At 34.0% G+C, this 17,176-nt stretch overlaps 1 protein-coding gene across 7 annotated transcripts in view; it reads left to right on the top strand.

The window, feature by feature from the left end:
* The window catches only part of STAG2 (stromal antigen 2), a 127,617-nt gene that overhangs the window by 104,316 nt on the left and 6,125 nt on the right, over nt 1-17,176 (top strand). For 4 of the 7 annotated variants that reach the window (XM_028522365.2, XM_028522367.2, XM_028522366.2 and 1 more), the window contains 8 exons: nt 975-1,076; nt 3,540-3,688; nt 5,132-5,260; nt 9,263-9,486; nt 12,402-12,591; nt 12,682-12,792; nt 15,645-15,771; nt 16,637-16,714. In XM_028522365.2, the coding sequence (XP_028378166.1) occupies nt 975-1,076; nt 3,540-3,688; nt 5,132-5,260; nt 9,263-9,486; nt 12,402-12,591; nt 12,682-12,792; nt 15,645-15,771; nt 16,637-16,714 (1,110 nt within the window). The remainder of the gene's footprint in view (nt 1-974; nt 1,077-3,539; nt 3,689-5,131; nt 5,261-9,262; nt 9,487-12,401; nt 12,592-12,681; nt 12,793-15,644; nt 15,772-16,636; nt 16,715-17,176) is intronic. The other 3 variants (XM_028522368.2, XM_028522370.2, XM_028522371.2) reach the window with 1 other exon arrangement.

A 17,176-nucleotide genomic window follows, 5' to 3' on the forward strand; every position in this document is an offset into this window, starting at 1 on the left:
TCTGAGTAGATTATTTATGGTTTTCATGAATACACATGAAATTTTTAAGTAGTAGTAAAAAGGATATTGTTAATTGTACTAATGGACTATGACTAAATGTAAGATAGTTTTTTTTAATCCTTTCTCAAGTAAAATCTAATTATAAAAGTAAACTTTTAAGCCTTTGCTGTCACAAAATAAAATGTATAATAAATTTGTCAAATCTAGGTAATTCTCTTTGAAATAATTTCCTACATGATAGAGCTCTAGCACCATTATAATTTACTTTGGAACCTAAGTTATTTGGCATGATCATTGATTTTTTTTTAACTAAGATTGTTTATGAAGTCATTTTGCAAGTTTTAAACTTACAAACTTGAGACTTCAGTATTCTTAAATCAATTTTATTAGTTGCAGGAGCATGGATATCCATCTCTGACAGGTGTCATGTATGCATTTTGAAACAATCTTACATAAGAAGAAAATTTCATGTGCAATGTGTGATGTAAATGTCATCATAACTTTTCTTTTAAATGATAACAGACTGTTAGTTTGTATAAGCCAAATTAATAAAGTTTGAAATTATACATTAACTATATGAGAGTAGCAATGGATTATTTTGTGAAAGTAACTGATTATATTCATTGTCTTAATAATTTACAAAGAACACAAAAACTTTGTTTATATCCTTCATGTTAATTCTGAAAATCTATATAACCTAATTATTGTCTTATACCATACCTCTTTATCTCCTTAAAACCAAGTTTAGAGCTTAATGTGATTAGATTTTAACTCTGATATTTCTGAATTAAGTTAGAAATTGTGTGCTTAGAAATTATCTTAATGTTTCAGTAATATTCTTTTATGTCTTTGAATACATAATTTTAGTCAAATACATACTTTGTGACATGCTTACATGATTAACCTAAAATTAGTCTTATTGTCCAATAGTTTTATAAGATAAAGCTCTTAATTTGTGCAAATTTCTTTTCTAGTATTATAATGACTATGGAGATATCATCAAAGAAACAATGAGTAAAACAAGACAAATAGACAAAATTCAATGTGCGAAGACCCTTATTCTCAGTTTGCAACAGGTAAGACATTAAGAGTACCGGCTTTAGGCTAACACAATTAATAATATACCTTTCAAGGTAACAGTGACAAAAATGGATAAAGGATGCAATAGACAATTCATGAAAGTAGATACACAAGGTGTTCAATCTTACTAGTAGACATTGTGCAGATGAGACTGTTTTTGCTTTCATACTGGCAAATTTGACAAAACCTATAGCTGTCTAAGTTATGGAGGAAATCGGCATATATTCATACAACCTTCCTGGTAGGCAGTTTAGCAATATATGTTAGAATTTATAATGTATGTGCCATTTAAGGCAGCAGTTCTACTTTTAACAATTTATCCATGATAGTAATAGGACAACTTTGCAAAAATGAGTGTACAAGATTGTACATGGCAGCATTGTTTATAATAAGGAATTAGAAATAATCCAAATGTTCATTAGTAGGGTATTAGATGAATATATTACATGATACATCTCTGTAGTGGCTATTATATAGCATGTAAAGTTAGTTTTAAGTAGGTCTCTAGTCATTAATATGTAAAGATTTCCACAATATACATAGTTTGAAAATGAAGTAAAGAAGATTACAGTACAGCATCCCTATAAAATTGTACATATCTCTATGTCTATATGGAAAAATAATCACTAAAATGTTAGCTGTAGTTAACTTGCTTTGGTAGGTTTCAGGTGAATTTTACTTTTTTTGTATATTTTTATATTTATTTAAATTAGATAAGTCTTTTTTATTATTAGTGTGATTTTATTTTATAAATATATAACACTTAGAAATTCATTAATGAAAGTAATGAAAAAGTACTTTTAAGTGCCACAAAAATTAGAAATATGTTTGCAGTCTTATATTAGCCTCATCCTCACCTATTTTTGCTGTATCAGTCTTATAATCAAAATTCAATAGTCATTTTCACTTTGGCAGTGGCAAGGCAGGTTTCATTAGGTAAAAATCATTTGCTTAGTATACTTTTGTCTTTAGAGATTAAATGCATGCAAAGCATAACCCATGTTAATTTGATAAACTTTCTTCTTGTTTTTTAGAAATCTAAGTCTGAAATTTCTTAATCTTATTTGCATACTCTTTATTAAAATTAATAGAGTTTAAAATGTTTTAAAGGTAGCATTTAAATAACTTTTGTTATAAAATAATAGCTGCTTGCTGTAGAACGTTTAGAAAACAGAGGAACTAGAAAAATTCAATTTACCCTTAATTTTTTACTTAATAATACTTTTAGATTTTATAGCCTTCTTAGTCTTTTTTATGCCTATATGAAATCTTAGTTTTTCAAAATTAAGTCATCGTGCATTCTATTTTGCAAGCTGGAACTTTTCATATTAATAACTTCTGAATACTTTCATGCCATTAAATACTTTCCCCTGCATTTAAAATGACTATATATTATTTCATGTTATAGATTGACCATAACCTAACAAGATCTCTTCTTGTTGATTTTGAGGGTTTTTTCCCCCCACAATCTTTGCCATAATAAATAGTACTACAACATTTTTGTATTTATGTATTGTACACAAATAATACTATTCCTTTTGGATAAATTCTGATAATTAGAATTGCTTAGTCAAAGGACCTCAGAATTCTAAATTTTAACTACATTTTGTGAGATGGCTGTATAGAAAAAAAGGCTATCTCAATTTATGTTCCCAACAGATCAGAGTGTTCGTTGCACTGTATTTGTATCAGTGGTAGTGGCCATTAGCTTTTTAAATGCTTGGCAGTTTGGTAGTTGAAAAACTGTGTATTGTTTGCCTACTTTACAATGGAAGATCTTGATGTGAGATTCATTATTTAAAGGTAAATAGCAGAGCATAGCTGTCTAATAATTTAGTGGGCTTTTTTCTTTTAAGATTTTACATGCTATCATAATATCCAGTTAATCTAACAGTGTATAATTCTGCCATAACTAACCTGAAGAGTTTCTAATCTCAATAACTGTTTCTAGTATGAATACATGAAGTGCTACAATTTTGGTCATTTGTATCGTGTGTTTTAAAAATCCTTGTTTTTGTTCTGGGGCACAGATAATCTCAGAATTAAAAATGTGCATTGATGGCTAAACAGATAAAAATAAAATTGTTTTATTTCGTGAGACTTTTGCCATAGACAAAATAATACAGTTGTAAAAGTATCCAGCAAAGTAGGCTGTCCCCAAAGGAAAACAGCACATAAACCCTAATTATTTTTGTCTGCATCAAAGCTTCAATGCATAAAACCTCATCTAGAAAAGTGGGCTGAGTTTCACCTTTTCAAGAAATATGCAATAAAAGATATTATCAATGATATAATAAAAGATAGTTCAAAAAAGTTAAAAAATAAACTTGTTTTTGAATAAAATGCAATGCCTCATTTATGGATCATATATTTTAAGTAGAAAATATGTTTTTTTAAAGATGTTAACAATAGTTATAAAAAAAAACTTTAACATGCTTGCTTTCTTTTTTCCCAAACAGCTTTTTAATGAAATGATACAGGAAAATGGCTATAATTTTGATAGATCATCCTCAACATTCAGCGGCATAAAAGAACTTGCTCGACGTTTTGCTTTAACTTTTGGACTCGATCAGTTGAAAACAAGAGAGGCCATTGCTATGCTTCACAAGTAATCTCCAAATATTTTATTCAGCTCTCCTGTTTTTTAATCATGAAATTTTTTTGAATCTAGCTCTTGTTTAGAATAATCAAATTCAGTTGATGCTTAATTATTTGTTTACAAATCTGTGGCATATCTCTTTTCTTAAGAACCAGTTATAGTGCTATCTCCATTAACACATGAGTTGGGACTAAAACTCCTTTCATAGAAAGTCTTTGCTTTAATTAAAACCATACAAAATCTTTATAAATTATGTGAAGAAAAGCAGCATATATTCTTCAGGTATTACAATATCTCTTAACAGCTTTTGTCATAATTTCACTTGAGATTTGATTCCATTATTTGAAGTTTTCTCTTTCTGGTTCTGTTCTCTATATTGTTTTGAGCCACAACCTTCTTTCTGTCTGCATAATTTCTTTCCATTATAAAAATTGGAAATCATCTCAATTTATTTGAGGCATGTAATTTAGTGATCAATTGTACATTTAAGTATGGGTGTATTTTAGACCTTTAACCTAATCAGCACGTGGATATTAATGTTCTTTGCCTTTTAATTGGGAAAATCAAGAGGCTTGGAATCTTTCATTGAAAGCTCTGTTTTATTTGTGTCTCTTTTACTCATCTCGCTTACTTAGTTATAACAGTATTAAATGTCTCCCTACAGAAATGTTCTTGCTTTTTAAGTTAATCCCATACCTTTCCCAACTTTAATTTATTCTCTCCTTTTCACTTTGCTCTAAAATGTCTTAAATTCCTCTTGGATGATACTTTTAGGTACTATTTAAAGACCACATATATAGTAATTACTTTGACAAGTAATATATCATTTCCTTCATGTAATAGTCTTCATTCTTGCCTCCCAGTTTTCATCTGTATTATTTTTTACACGGTTACATTTTTGATGAGAGTATAATGTTGGGTTGTTGTCTTGATTAATAGAAGAATTTATTCTTCTATTAAAATGGGCCCTGAGTAGAGTTTAATTTTTAAACTTTACTCTTAAATAGGTCATTACAAATAGTCTTTAATCATTATTTTTAAGTTACTCCTATGTGTTATAGTAGTTCTTATTTATGTCTTAAATAATAGGGAAAATGCATTGATCATTATGTGAGAGCATTTGGTTTATTTTCTATGGACAAGAGAACTGAGGAAAGTTCTCTTGTAGATGTAGATGTACCAAACCACATTCTACCTAGTGGCTAGCTGGTGTGTTTGTGTGCCTGTGTGTGTTTTTTGTCTGCTTTGAAGAAAGTATCAGTGGCATAAAATGTAAATATATTTGCTTGTTTTCACATTATAGCCTCTTTGTTCTCTCTATTCCCCAGATTAAATGCATGGCAAAGAAAACATTTAGTAGTGGAACGAATTTATAGAGAGAAATTTTCTTTCTAAGTTATTATTTTGTATTGTTGTCACTTACATATTTATTTGTCTTTTTTTTTCTTGCAGAGATGGCATAGAATTTGCTTTTAAAGAACCTAATCCACAAGGAGAGAGCCATCCACCTTTAAACTTGGCATTTCTTGACATACTCAGTGAATTTTCTTCTAAACTACTCCGACAAGACAAAAGAACAGTGTATGTGTTAGAAATACTTAATTTTTTTTGGAATTCTTAAAGATCAATAGTTATATTTGATTTTTCCCCTCCTACACACTGATATTAGAATTATCTTAGTCTGTGTCCTGAGTTGTGACTACACTGGGAAGTAAAATTCCCCCTTTTTATCTTTTTACTTTAACTACTAGTCCTGCCTGTCCTCAACAGATCACTTAAACAAGATACTTTTCTGGTATAGTCTCCTAAAATGGTTACTTACATTCTAAGAGGGCCCAACAAATGGAATTAAATTTCAAAATATTCTCTTACCATCCTGGCCTGTATAAAAGGGCAGAAGAAAACAAATAACTGTGGTGGTGGGGAAATGCAGACAACTGTACTTGAACAACAATAAAATAAAAAGTAAAGATTCTTTAATAGCATCAAAAGGAAGAATAAATAACTTGTAGTATAGATAACCTCTCCTGAAAGTCTGCCAATAGTTTACATTTAAAGATGATACAGATTTTGTACGAAATTCTCATGCACACAAAACAAATCTTTGGTGATAGAAATCACAGTAGTGGTTACGTCTGGGGTTGGGAGACTGAGTAGTAAAAAGGACACAGGGTATTTTCTAGAGTCATGGGAATGTCCATGGGAATTAAGCTTAAAAGGTGTATTGGTTACATGGCTACATTCGCTTGCAAAACTGACCCAACTATTCTCTCAATTTATGTGCATTTTTATTTCAGTTGAAAACTTCAATGACACTGACAGTCAGAGAAATACAATTTGAAACAATGAAAAACCATTTCTCATTTAGCAGATTAGATAAAATTAAGAAGCCTGAGAGTCTCAGATATTGCCAAGCATGTGGAAGAATGGAGACTTTATGCATTTTTGGCAACAGCGTAAATTGGTGCAACACCACTTTGTGGAGGAGCTATTTGGCAATGTGTCTAGTAAAGTTTAACCTACCTATGAACCAGTAATTGTTCAGATGCCCCAGGGAAACTCTTGCACATGGGAATAAGAACCATAAAGAATGGACTGTTGTATTGTTTGAGTAGGGAAAAGCTGAAAACAATACCTGTCAGCCATAAAATGGCATCGATAGATTGATATACAATGGGATACCATATAGCAGTCAAAATGGTTAGGTTTTTTTAAAGCAAACATAATTCCTTAATTTTATTAAATACCTAGTCATTCTTCAAATTTCCAGTAGTCTCAGATATCATAAATTACTTTTATTTTTATAATTTATCTGATTGCATTGGGATTGAAATAAGATTCACACATTCTAATTGACTATTCTCTTTTGAAACCTTAAGAAAATTTGCTTTATTGAGGTATAATGGACAAAATAGTAACATATTTAAAATATATAACATGGTGGTTTTACATATGTATACATTGTGAAAGGATTCCCATAATCAAGGTAATGAGTCATCTATCACCTCACCCATTTTACCTTTTTAAAAACATTTAAGTTCTATTTTTCAACTACAAAGCATTATATCTTGTCAGCAATAATCACCATGTTACACCAAGTTCCTCAGATCTTAACTATTTTCTAAATAGTTTTTCAACTTTATTGATATAGTTGACATATAAAGTATAAGCTTAAGGTGTACAACAGGATTTGATACAGTATATATTGGGAAATGATCATCACTGTAACATTAGCTGATGTCACCCTTCCAAAATGGTTAGAGGTTAAAAACAAGTTTGATTTCAAAAAGCAAAGTACCAAGTGTGCAGTGATGTTTACAGAAAAATATGTATTAAAAGTACAAAAATGTGCTCTGGTTGCGTGGCTTAGTTGGTTGGAGTGTCATTCCATGAACCAAAGTGTTGCTGGGTTCATTCCTGCTCAGGGCACATGCATGGGTTGCAGGTCTGATCCTCAGTTGACTCAGGTAGAAAGTGGCTGGTCCCTGTTTCTCTCTCATATTGATGTCTGTCTGTCTGTCTGTCTGTCTCCTTTCCTCCCTCCCTCCCTCCCTCTCTCTTTAAAAGTCAGTGGAAGTCCTGGCTGGTGTCGCTCAGTGGACTGAGTGTGGACTGCGAACCAAAGGGTCGCCAGTTTGATTTCCAGGCAGGGCACATGCCTGGGTTGCAGGCCCTGTCCCCGGTGGGGGCCATGTGAGAGGCAACTACACATTGATGTTTCTCTCCCTCTCTCTCTCTCCCTCCCTTCCCCTTTCTCTAAAAATAAATCAGTAAAATCTTTAAAAAAATCTTTGGAAATGTACATCCTCAAGTGAGGATTTTAAAAAGTACAAAAATGTATGTGGGGATGACAAATAGCAAATTCAGGTTAGTGTTAAATTCTGTGGCAGGGAAATAGCATCAGGGAGGCTATTTATCTAGAATGTTCTATTAAACTATGTGGTCAGTGCACAGGTATCAGTCTCTCTACCAGTTAGTATATTTTCATTAAAGCTTCGTATCTTTTTTTTTTCCTTTTAATCCTTACCCAAGGACATGTTCATTGATTTTGGTGGGGGGCGGGCGGGGAGACATTGATGTGAGAAACATTGATCAGTTGCTGCATGCCCCCCAACTGAGGGTCAACCTGCAACCTAGGTATTTTCCTTGACCAGGAATTGAACCCACAACCTTTGTTGTACAGAATAATGCTCCGACCAACTGAGCTACCTGGCCAGGGCTCAAGCTCCATATCTTGTAGCATACTGATAACAGTTCTCAGACTGATGGCTACTTCACAGACCACACTTTGAGGAATGCTGTACTATTGTGTATAGCTGAAAAAATATTGCAGTTAATAAGCAAATAACATCCAGCAGTATGTTTTAACTCATATTTTCTGTCCTCTCTCTTTAATGGTGTTCAAAACTGGTAATTTTGAATTGATTGTAACTAGGCATTATTGTGACAGAAAGTAAGTATTTGAATTGCACCTTACAAGTTAATTGACAAAAATTTTGTTCATATATTTGAAGCATGATTTAGACAATAAAGCCCTGAACTGTTATTGTCAGAAGCCTGGGATTTGAATCATGGTTATACTGCTTTTTCATTTTTATGACCCTGAATATGTTATTTATCTTTTCTTTCCTCATCAATGTCAAATGGGAATGTCTCCCTCACAGGTTTGTAAGTATTAAGTAAAGCACTCAAGAGAAAAATATCTAGCATATAGTAGTCACACAAATGTTAGTTGAATTTTGATTGCTATATTACACATAAGCCATAGAATCTGTGTAATAGTTTGGATCCCAGGATAAATCTATGTCTGACTTCATCATGCTGAAACTTTTTTGCAGGTAGGGACCAACCATATCTCATTCATCCTTATATCTACCCCCGCCCCATGCCTGGGGCATAAATTTAGAGTGAGAATCTTGAGAGACAAAATTGCTTATCCAGTGTACTAATGAAGCTGAGATTGAGTAGTAAAATAATAAGCACTCGCTCACAAGCTAGGGGTTGATAGACGTGGGACTAGAACCCAAATTGTATGATTTTTTTTTTAATATTTGCTCTCTGGCTCTTTTTTTTTTAAGATTTTATTAATTTATTTTTAGAGAGGGAAGGGAGGGAGAAAGAGAAAGAGGAGAGAGAAACATCAATGTGTGGTTGCTGGGGGTCATGGCATGCAACCCAGGCACCCTGGGACCCCCAGTACCCTGACTGGGAATCGAACCTGCGACACTTTGGTTCGCAGCCCGTGCTCAATCCACTGAGCTATGCCAGCCAGGTCAAATTGTATGATTTTAAATCCAATTCTGTTTCCAGAAGTATGGCTTGAGTTTGTTCTAGTAGAGGACCTGAAAAGTAAGGATAGAAAAAGATATCTTGAGAAAGAAAATATTAATGTCCTGTAATTGTTCTCAACCACTATTTTCTTTCTTTCTAATGTACTTCACTTTTTATTTAATTCTAAGTTAAATGAATGAATGTTCCACTTGGTATGTGAGCCTTAAGATTGTTAGGAGGAATAAACAAATAGAAAAATAAAGCTATTACAGCTTTATTTATCAAAGCTAATGGTTTCTACTTCTTTTTAAGGTATGTTTACTTGGAAAAGTTTATGACATTTCAAATGTCACTCCGAAGAGAAGATGTGTGGCTTCCACTGATGTCTTACCGAAATTCTTTGCTAGCTGGTGGTGATGATGACACTATGTCAGTCATTAGTGGAATGAGCAGTCGGGGGTCAACTGTGCGGAGTAAAAAATCAAAACCATCTACAGGAAAACGGAAAGTGGTTGAAGGCATGCAGCTCACACTCAGTAAGTATATAGTGTATTCTGTTTTATATTCCTCCCTTATGTTTACCAACTAAGGTTCACTTTTTTTTTGAGATTTGTATTAAAAAGTTTCTTGTGGTCCTGGCTGGCGTAGCTCAGTGGATTGAGCATGGTCTGCAAACCAAAGTGTCACAGGTTTGATTCCCAGTCAGGGTACATGCCTAGGTTGCAGGCCATGACCCCCAGCAACCGCACATTGATGTTTCTCTCTCTCTATCTCCCTCCCATCCTTCTCTAAAAATAAATAAATAAAATCTTTTTAAAAAAGTTTCTTGTACAGTGTTCATAGGGTGTAAATATACTGTTTTGAGCATTTTTATATATAAACTTGGTTCCTCGTTTTTCAGATGAGGAAACTAATACAGAGATGTTAAATAATTTACCTAAGGTCTCGCAGATATTAAGTAGTAGAACCAGGCACTGCGACTCTACAGTGCCTGCTTTTTAATCGCTGCGCTGTACCATCTGCACAGGGAAATGGACTTGGTATTGCAGAGCTAATTAATATCTAAGAGATTGGCTCCATCTAGTTTAAATGGAGTAACAGATTCAGAGAGGTTGCGGCTTTTGGATTTCTGTGAAGAGGTCATTAATTATGAAGAACTTTATAGAAACACAAATTGCTGTCTAGAATCTTAGAGGTAGTAATTCATTATGACACATAAATCTGTTGGACTCCCAGCACTTCAAAATAAGCCTGGGCACTTTCTTCCTTTCCTTAGGAACCTTTAAACAAATTGGCATAGTTGTCAAAATTTGTTCCAGATATTATTGCTGAGTAACAGACTATCCCAAAACTTAGGACATAGCAGGGACATGGTACCTGGTGCTTCAGTTATGAAACCTCAGAGACTGAGGACTGGAATTGTGTGGAGGCATCATCGCTTACAGATATATCTGATACTGGCCATCAGCTGGGACCTCAGCTGGATTGTCTCCCAGAACACCTACATGTGACCTCTTCATGTGGCTGTTAGGCTTCCTCACAGCATATGACTGGACTCCAAGAATAAGTATCTGAACAGATAGGAAGGGGAAGCTGCCAGTTTCTTAAGGCCAGAAACTGGCATAGCATAATTTCCACCATATTCTATTGATCACAGGGCCCAGATTCAAGAGAATGGGACATAATCCCTATCTCTTAATGTGAGGAGTGTCAAAGATTTTTGGGCTGTTTTTTAAATTGCCAAATAAATAAAATTTTAGCCATTATCCAGGTGTGTGGTGTTTAAAACTTGATCATCCCATGGATTAAAGGTTTTAATCTTTTATCCAATAATATAAAGGCACAAATGAATAATTTGTACAACCTTAGGTTGTAATTGATTGGTTATATAGTCCCAGTATCCCAGTTGGGTAGGGAGTGGTTACGGTATTCTTGACCACTTAATTTTCCTTATTTTAATAGAAAAGTTATCAAATTAAAAAAATGATGTTTCCTGAATATTATTACAACTCTTTAAAAGTTTTTCTCCTTTGAACAAGTAGTTAATAGTTACAAATTTGTCCTGGGCCATCAAGTCTCCTTTTCATTAGACTTTATGGAGTATGTATGAATTGGTATTTATATAACATCTTAAAGATAGATTATCAAACCAGAGTCTTTAATTTTTATAGAAAGAGTCGATGCTCTGTTTGGGCTTTTGGAGAGAGCCATAGAATCTGAGGCAGTAGGAAGTTTGAAGAAGGAAGGATAAATACTGATAGTTTGGCCAGATGAGTGCAATTTGGAAGACAAAATTGGAGCCTAAACACAGCAGAACTTAAAGGTTGATGTAATTATATTGCAAATTATGAAATTTATGTATAATCTCTCTATTACTAGGGTATTAGCCACTAGCACATTTTTCTTTGTACTTTTCCCCTAAAAAGTTACCTGTATATAGGCACATATGTAATCTTCTAATAAAATAGTTTTCCTCCAAACTCAGGTTCAATCAGGTGCTATTAATTTCTCCTCCCAAATCAGTGATTTTTAAAAATGACTATGAATTCATTAATACTTGCATGTAAATCTGTCTTTTCATTAGTTGTGGCAGCATGTACAGGTATTTAGAGACAAGTAGGTTTGAAACCTGGCCTATTTAGTCCAGTGCTTAATGCACATGGATTTGTGCTCCCCCTTGAAATTGTTCCAGTGGCTTCTCAGCAGTGAGCCTCCTATAGACTGGAAACCATTCTCTTACTGTTTCCATTCCCGTTGTCACCTGTAACTAACCTGGTCTATACAGATAGCCTCTTAATTGGCCAGTTTGCTCACTAGTCTTCACATTATTAAGTCCACCTTCTGCGCTGCCCTCACATACTTGGACTAAAACATGTAACTCACCACACTGATTCCTTAAAACCTTCAGCAGTAGTTTCTGTCACCTTAGCACTGCTTCTAAAACTTTCCATAAATTGATACCTGCCTCTTTATTCATTCAGCATTACCTTTTGCTGCTTACTCCAAGAGTACTAAACTCCTAGTTTGAGCCCTATGAAATTGCCATTTTTGTAGGTCATGAACTGCTAAATAGCAGCAAATTTGTATGGTTTAGTTGTTTCATGCCTCAGTGCTTTTGCTTATGTTCTTTCCCCTGCCTAGTTCACCCAGTATCTACTCTAGTTAGAAGTCACTTCCTGGTAATTGGCTCTGATCCCTCTCATTGCTCCCATTTCATCGTGTTTCCCTCTCTTCTAGCACCTACCATACTGTGTTGTAATTGCCTGTGGTTTCTTCACAACTGGACTGTAAGGGCAGGTTAGGGACTACGCCTTACATACCATTGTATCCCCCTGTTCCGCGCACTTAGTATGTGAAAAGCAGGTGTTTGTTGACCCGAGCAGGTTGTATTTGACACCTGATAAGTTAAAATTACTGACTGAACTTCATTGCTGTTGATTTTCTTTCTTAGCTGAAGAAAGCAGTAGTAGTGACACTATGTGGTTAAGCAGAGAGCAAACACTGCACACCCCAGTTATGATGCAGACACCACAACTCACCTCAACAATTATGAGAGAGCCCAAAAGATTACGACCTGAGGATAGCTTCATGGGTGTTTATCCAATGCAGACTGAACACCATCAAACTCCTCTTGATTATAAGTAAGTACATCTGATCATTTTCTGTAGTATAACTTTATTAATTACATAGAAAAAAGTTAAGTTAAAAGAAGAATAAAATTCTCCTTGAAGCACGCAGGTAACATGGATGTTAGCTCAAAGACAGCAAGAGGAAGCAAGGCAACAACAGGAGAGAGCAGCAGTGGGCTATGTTAAACTACGAACTAATCTTCAGCATGCCATGTAAGTGAGAGTGCCTTATTGTCTGAGTCTAGGAAGTTCACTAATTCATTTTAACATTTTAATGTGTGCCTTATCTAAAAATTTCAGCAAACTCTCTAGAGGAAGCTGAAATAATCAAGGAACTAAAAATTGGTCTTTCCAACAGGAAAAAAAAAGAACTTTTAAAATATTAACTAGTTAGCTAAAGGACCAATCTTAGGTCAATCTGTTGGAAAAAAATTTAAATCTTAATCCTTGTTTATTTTGGTACACAGAATTACAGCTGAAATCCATTTGTTACATCTTAATTGATTCCCCACCTTAGTTCAGGCCTTCATCTTTCACCTGAACTAGTACATTAGCTTTCTAACTTGTTTTCCCTCAAGTGTCCCATTTATCCTCTCACCAAACTCCTCCCACCACCACTCCATCATTCACACTGCCATCCGGAATTACTATTCCAGAATAAAAATCTGATCATGTAAGTTTACTTAAAACCGTTCCATGGCTCCCCATTGCCTACAGGATAAAGTTCAAACTCCTTAGCTCATGGCATGCAAGATCTTTCAAAATATGGCCCCTGCCTACATGTTAGTATCATATCCCATTCCCTGGCAACTGGTAAAATCATCGTAAAAGAACAAGCTCAGGTATCATCTTACGAGAAGCTGTGGTCATCTATGCTTCCATAACACTATGTATATTTATCTTTCTTATAGCACTACACTGTATTATAGTTACTTGTTTATAAATTTTTCCTTTCTCTAGACTGTGAGCTCCTCAAGGGCAGGGACCACTTTCATTGTCTGTCAGTGTTTGGCATATAAAAAGTGCTAGGTAAATGTTCATTGAATGAATAAATGTCCATTGCTAACAAAATGGTAGTTTCACTTTTAAATACTTTGTTTTTGCTGGCATCTATATGAGAGCTTTATAAATATTTATTAGCTTTGGCTCTAAAAGAAGTGCCAGACAGTCTTTAGATGATTGGCACAAATGGAAAGATAAGATGATTCTGATTATTTATGGTTTGTGGTTTGAAAGCTTTGTATTTGTAACATAATGTGGTACATGTTTTAATACTGGGAGATAGTAATTGTTATCTTTTTAAATTTTAGTTTGTTTTGTTGGTTTTTAAGTGATGAAAACCTCACCTATTTTGTCTTGAGAAATTACCCTTTATCACATGAATAGTGTCCTATTTAAAATCACTTTAGGTTATCTGTGGCAGTCTTAAGAACATCTACAAAAATGTACTCTATCACATGTATAGATTCTGATCTCAACTTGTCTAATATGGTCAGCATCTATACGATATTGGTTCCATTTCCTGTTCCTGTTTCTATAGCCACATCCCACTTAATATATGCACTTGTTTAGGGCTGGATTCAACAGCTAATTTTGTAGCTTCCAACCAGTCACCAGTCCAAACATTCTAAAATCTGCCTGCAATCATTTGGTCCATAATTCTCCCCTGAAAACTTTCCACCAGTCCCTAAGTTCTTCCATGACATCTCATTACTCAGTACCATTTATCATTATTCTTTTGTTTGTAGTTTGTTTTAATTCCCCTTGAGGTGACTACAAGAGGTTATCCCGGTTAAATAATTATTACTGGAAGAATCTTTGGTGGTTATACCATAAGTGATTAATCACTTGATGTTTTAAAATATTTTTACAGTGATTTTTCTATAATGATATCTGTCCTATAATTGAAAATACTTCCAAATTCTCTTTGTTTTTTAATAGTTTATATCATATAATCTTCCTTACACTCCAAATGAAATACAGAATGGACCTCCAGATTTCTATAATAACATGGTCCACAAAGCACATATTTTCCCTTCACAGTTGCCTCCACTAAGACTCAACATAGTATTGTGTAAATTGTAAGCAAGCATTCAGTAAATAATTGATGGGAGGCAGTAAGATCTTTCAATAAGTGAGAAAAGAAGGAAATGGTGGCCAAACTGGGGAAAAATAAGCCACCCTCAATTTCAAAATTACATTGACTTCTTTATGCTGATCTGGGTTAATTTGTGAACTTTAAATTAGAGTTTATTCCTTATAATGTGTGATAACATACAGAAGTTTGGGGTTTAATTTTTCCTTTCCTTTCCTATGTAAGTCTTAGTTTTGAGTTTTCTAGGACATAATCTAATTTTCAGCATAAATGTTGCTCATTTCCTTTTGAAGCAGAATTAACCTCTTTCAGTATATCTTGATAGCACTTGATTCATATTTCTCTTGCAATATTTGTCACATTTTGTCATAATTAATTATTTCTGTTTCCCATAGTAGATTGTGAGCTCCTTGAGGGCAGGGATTATGCCTTAATTCATCTTTTTTTTCATCCATACAACAAAGTAGAAGCCTAGCAAATAGTAGGCATTGTGTGAATGAGTGAGTGAGTGCCTGGTATACATTAGGTACTGAGTGAATGAGTGAGTGATGGGGTAAAATTAACATTATATATTAATGAAAATATATGTATTCTGAAAATGTTATTTCTCTGGTCTCTGTTTTATATTTGTTTATTAATTTGTACCCTGCTTACTGTCAAAAAGGATTTGAGGTATCTTGTCTGTTCCCATGTGGGATATTCTCATTGAACTTTTATATGGGATATCAGAAGTATCAAGCTAAATGTACTGAAATAATGTAGAATAAACATAACTCCTTAACATTTTTAGACAAGTGAACATTGGGGTTTCGACATCATTGATGACATGATCAATGCCTAATCATTTTCCCTGACCTTTAATTCCATCATTTTCCATTACACCTGAATATAGAGAGCCACATAGTTGCTGCCAATATATGAATAATCACAACATTGGTTCAGATCTTGACTTTGTTTTATATTTCTCTAGTCGGCGTGGTACAAGCCTAATGGAAGATGATGAAGAGCCAATTGTTGAAGATGTTATGATGTCCTCAGAAGGAAGGATTGAAGATCTTAATGAGGGAATGGATTTCGACACCATGGATATAGACTTGGTAAGAAACTTAGTGAATTCTGTGAAAGTTTCCAAAGTTCAGATCCTTTGGAAGTTAAGTGGGACATTTATTAGAGGAGAGAAATACTTGCCATGAGAAGTAAGTTTGCAAAATTATGAAATAAAAGAGTTGTTAAGTGTTCAGGTAAATGAGAGGGGGTGGGGACAGGGTGAGGTTGGTGAGGGTGTTAGATCCTAGTTTACAATGATTAACTTTCAGGTTAATTTAGGAAAATATAAATGTAAAGAATACATTTCACTTGATATTATGCCAAGTATCATATTACCTTATAATTTTCCAATTATTTACCATTATTAAAACAATACATTATTAACTTAATACTAGCCTGTTATTGAGACAGATTTTCATATCAGTACTTCATTTTGTCACACGTCTCATTCAACTTGGTGAGTGAGATTGAAAGGATTAAGGACATTGAAGCTTAGACAGTTAGCCTGTCCAAGGAGACAGAACTAGTAAGCAGGAAAGCTGAGATTTATAAGCCAGGTCTTCTGATTCTTCATCTCAGTACACCATGGTGTATTCTATTCAAAGTATAAAGAAATAAGTAAGTGGTCTCTCTTCAGGGTAGTGTAATCTGGTGTCTTTGAAAATGATTTGAGAAAAGAATTTTTAAACTAAACTGAGTTCTCCAGTTTTCATCTTTTAATTTTCCACAAATGGCTTGCTTTGTTTTTTATTTAAACCTTCTGTAGTTGGAATACACAGTATTTAAAAGTATTATAATATACACTTGGCAACTTCATAGGCAATGTGAACATTTAATGCTAATTGATTTGAATATTTTCAGTCACTATCTGGCTTATAGATAAGACCATTGTCAACTTCTTTTTTTCCCCTTTAGCCTCCATCAAAGAACAGACGAGAGAGAACAGAACTGAAGCCTGATTTCTTTGATCCAGCTTCAATTATGGATGAATCAGTAGGTTTAATTTAAATGTACCTCAGGATTGCGAAATCAAAAGTATGGCAACCTCTAAGTTTGAGGTTGAAGAGCTGATACAGCACATCAAGGATGGATAAAAACAGTTGGAAAAGAGAAAAAGAGCAGGCAGGAGAGATTTCGGGGGAAAGGGAGAAGGGTGATGTGTAGTGGTGGTGACAGATTTAAAGTGTGTTTGAATCCCTGGCACATGGGACTTAAGGACTTTAGACTTTTTGCTTAGGCTTGAGCTACCCATTGAAGGATTTTGAATGAAGGAGTGGCATGATCAGAACTGTGCATCAGAAAGAGATTTCCTTGGCATTTATGGATGGATAGGATGAATGAGAGGAATAATAATCAAAATCATACAAAGACATTGTGAAAAATAGAACTGAACAAAGACTTTGATAATAAAGAGAAGGGGATTGAGATAATTGGTTACTAAGTATTGTCAATTCT

The sequence above is a fragment of the Phyllostomus discolor genome, chromosome X (assembly GCF_004126475.2).
Source record: "Phyllostomus discolor isolate MPI-MPIP mPhyDis1 chromosome X, mPhyDis1.pri.v3, whole genome shotgun sequence".
NCBI classification, from domain to species: domain Eukaryota; kingdom Metazoa; phylum Chordata; class Mammalia; order Chiroptera; family Phyllostomidae; genus Phyllostomus; species Phyllostomus discolor.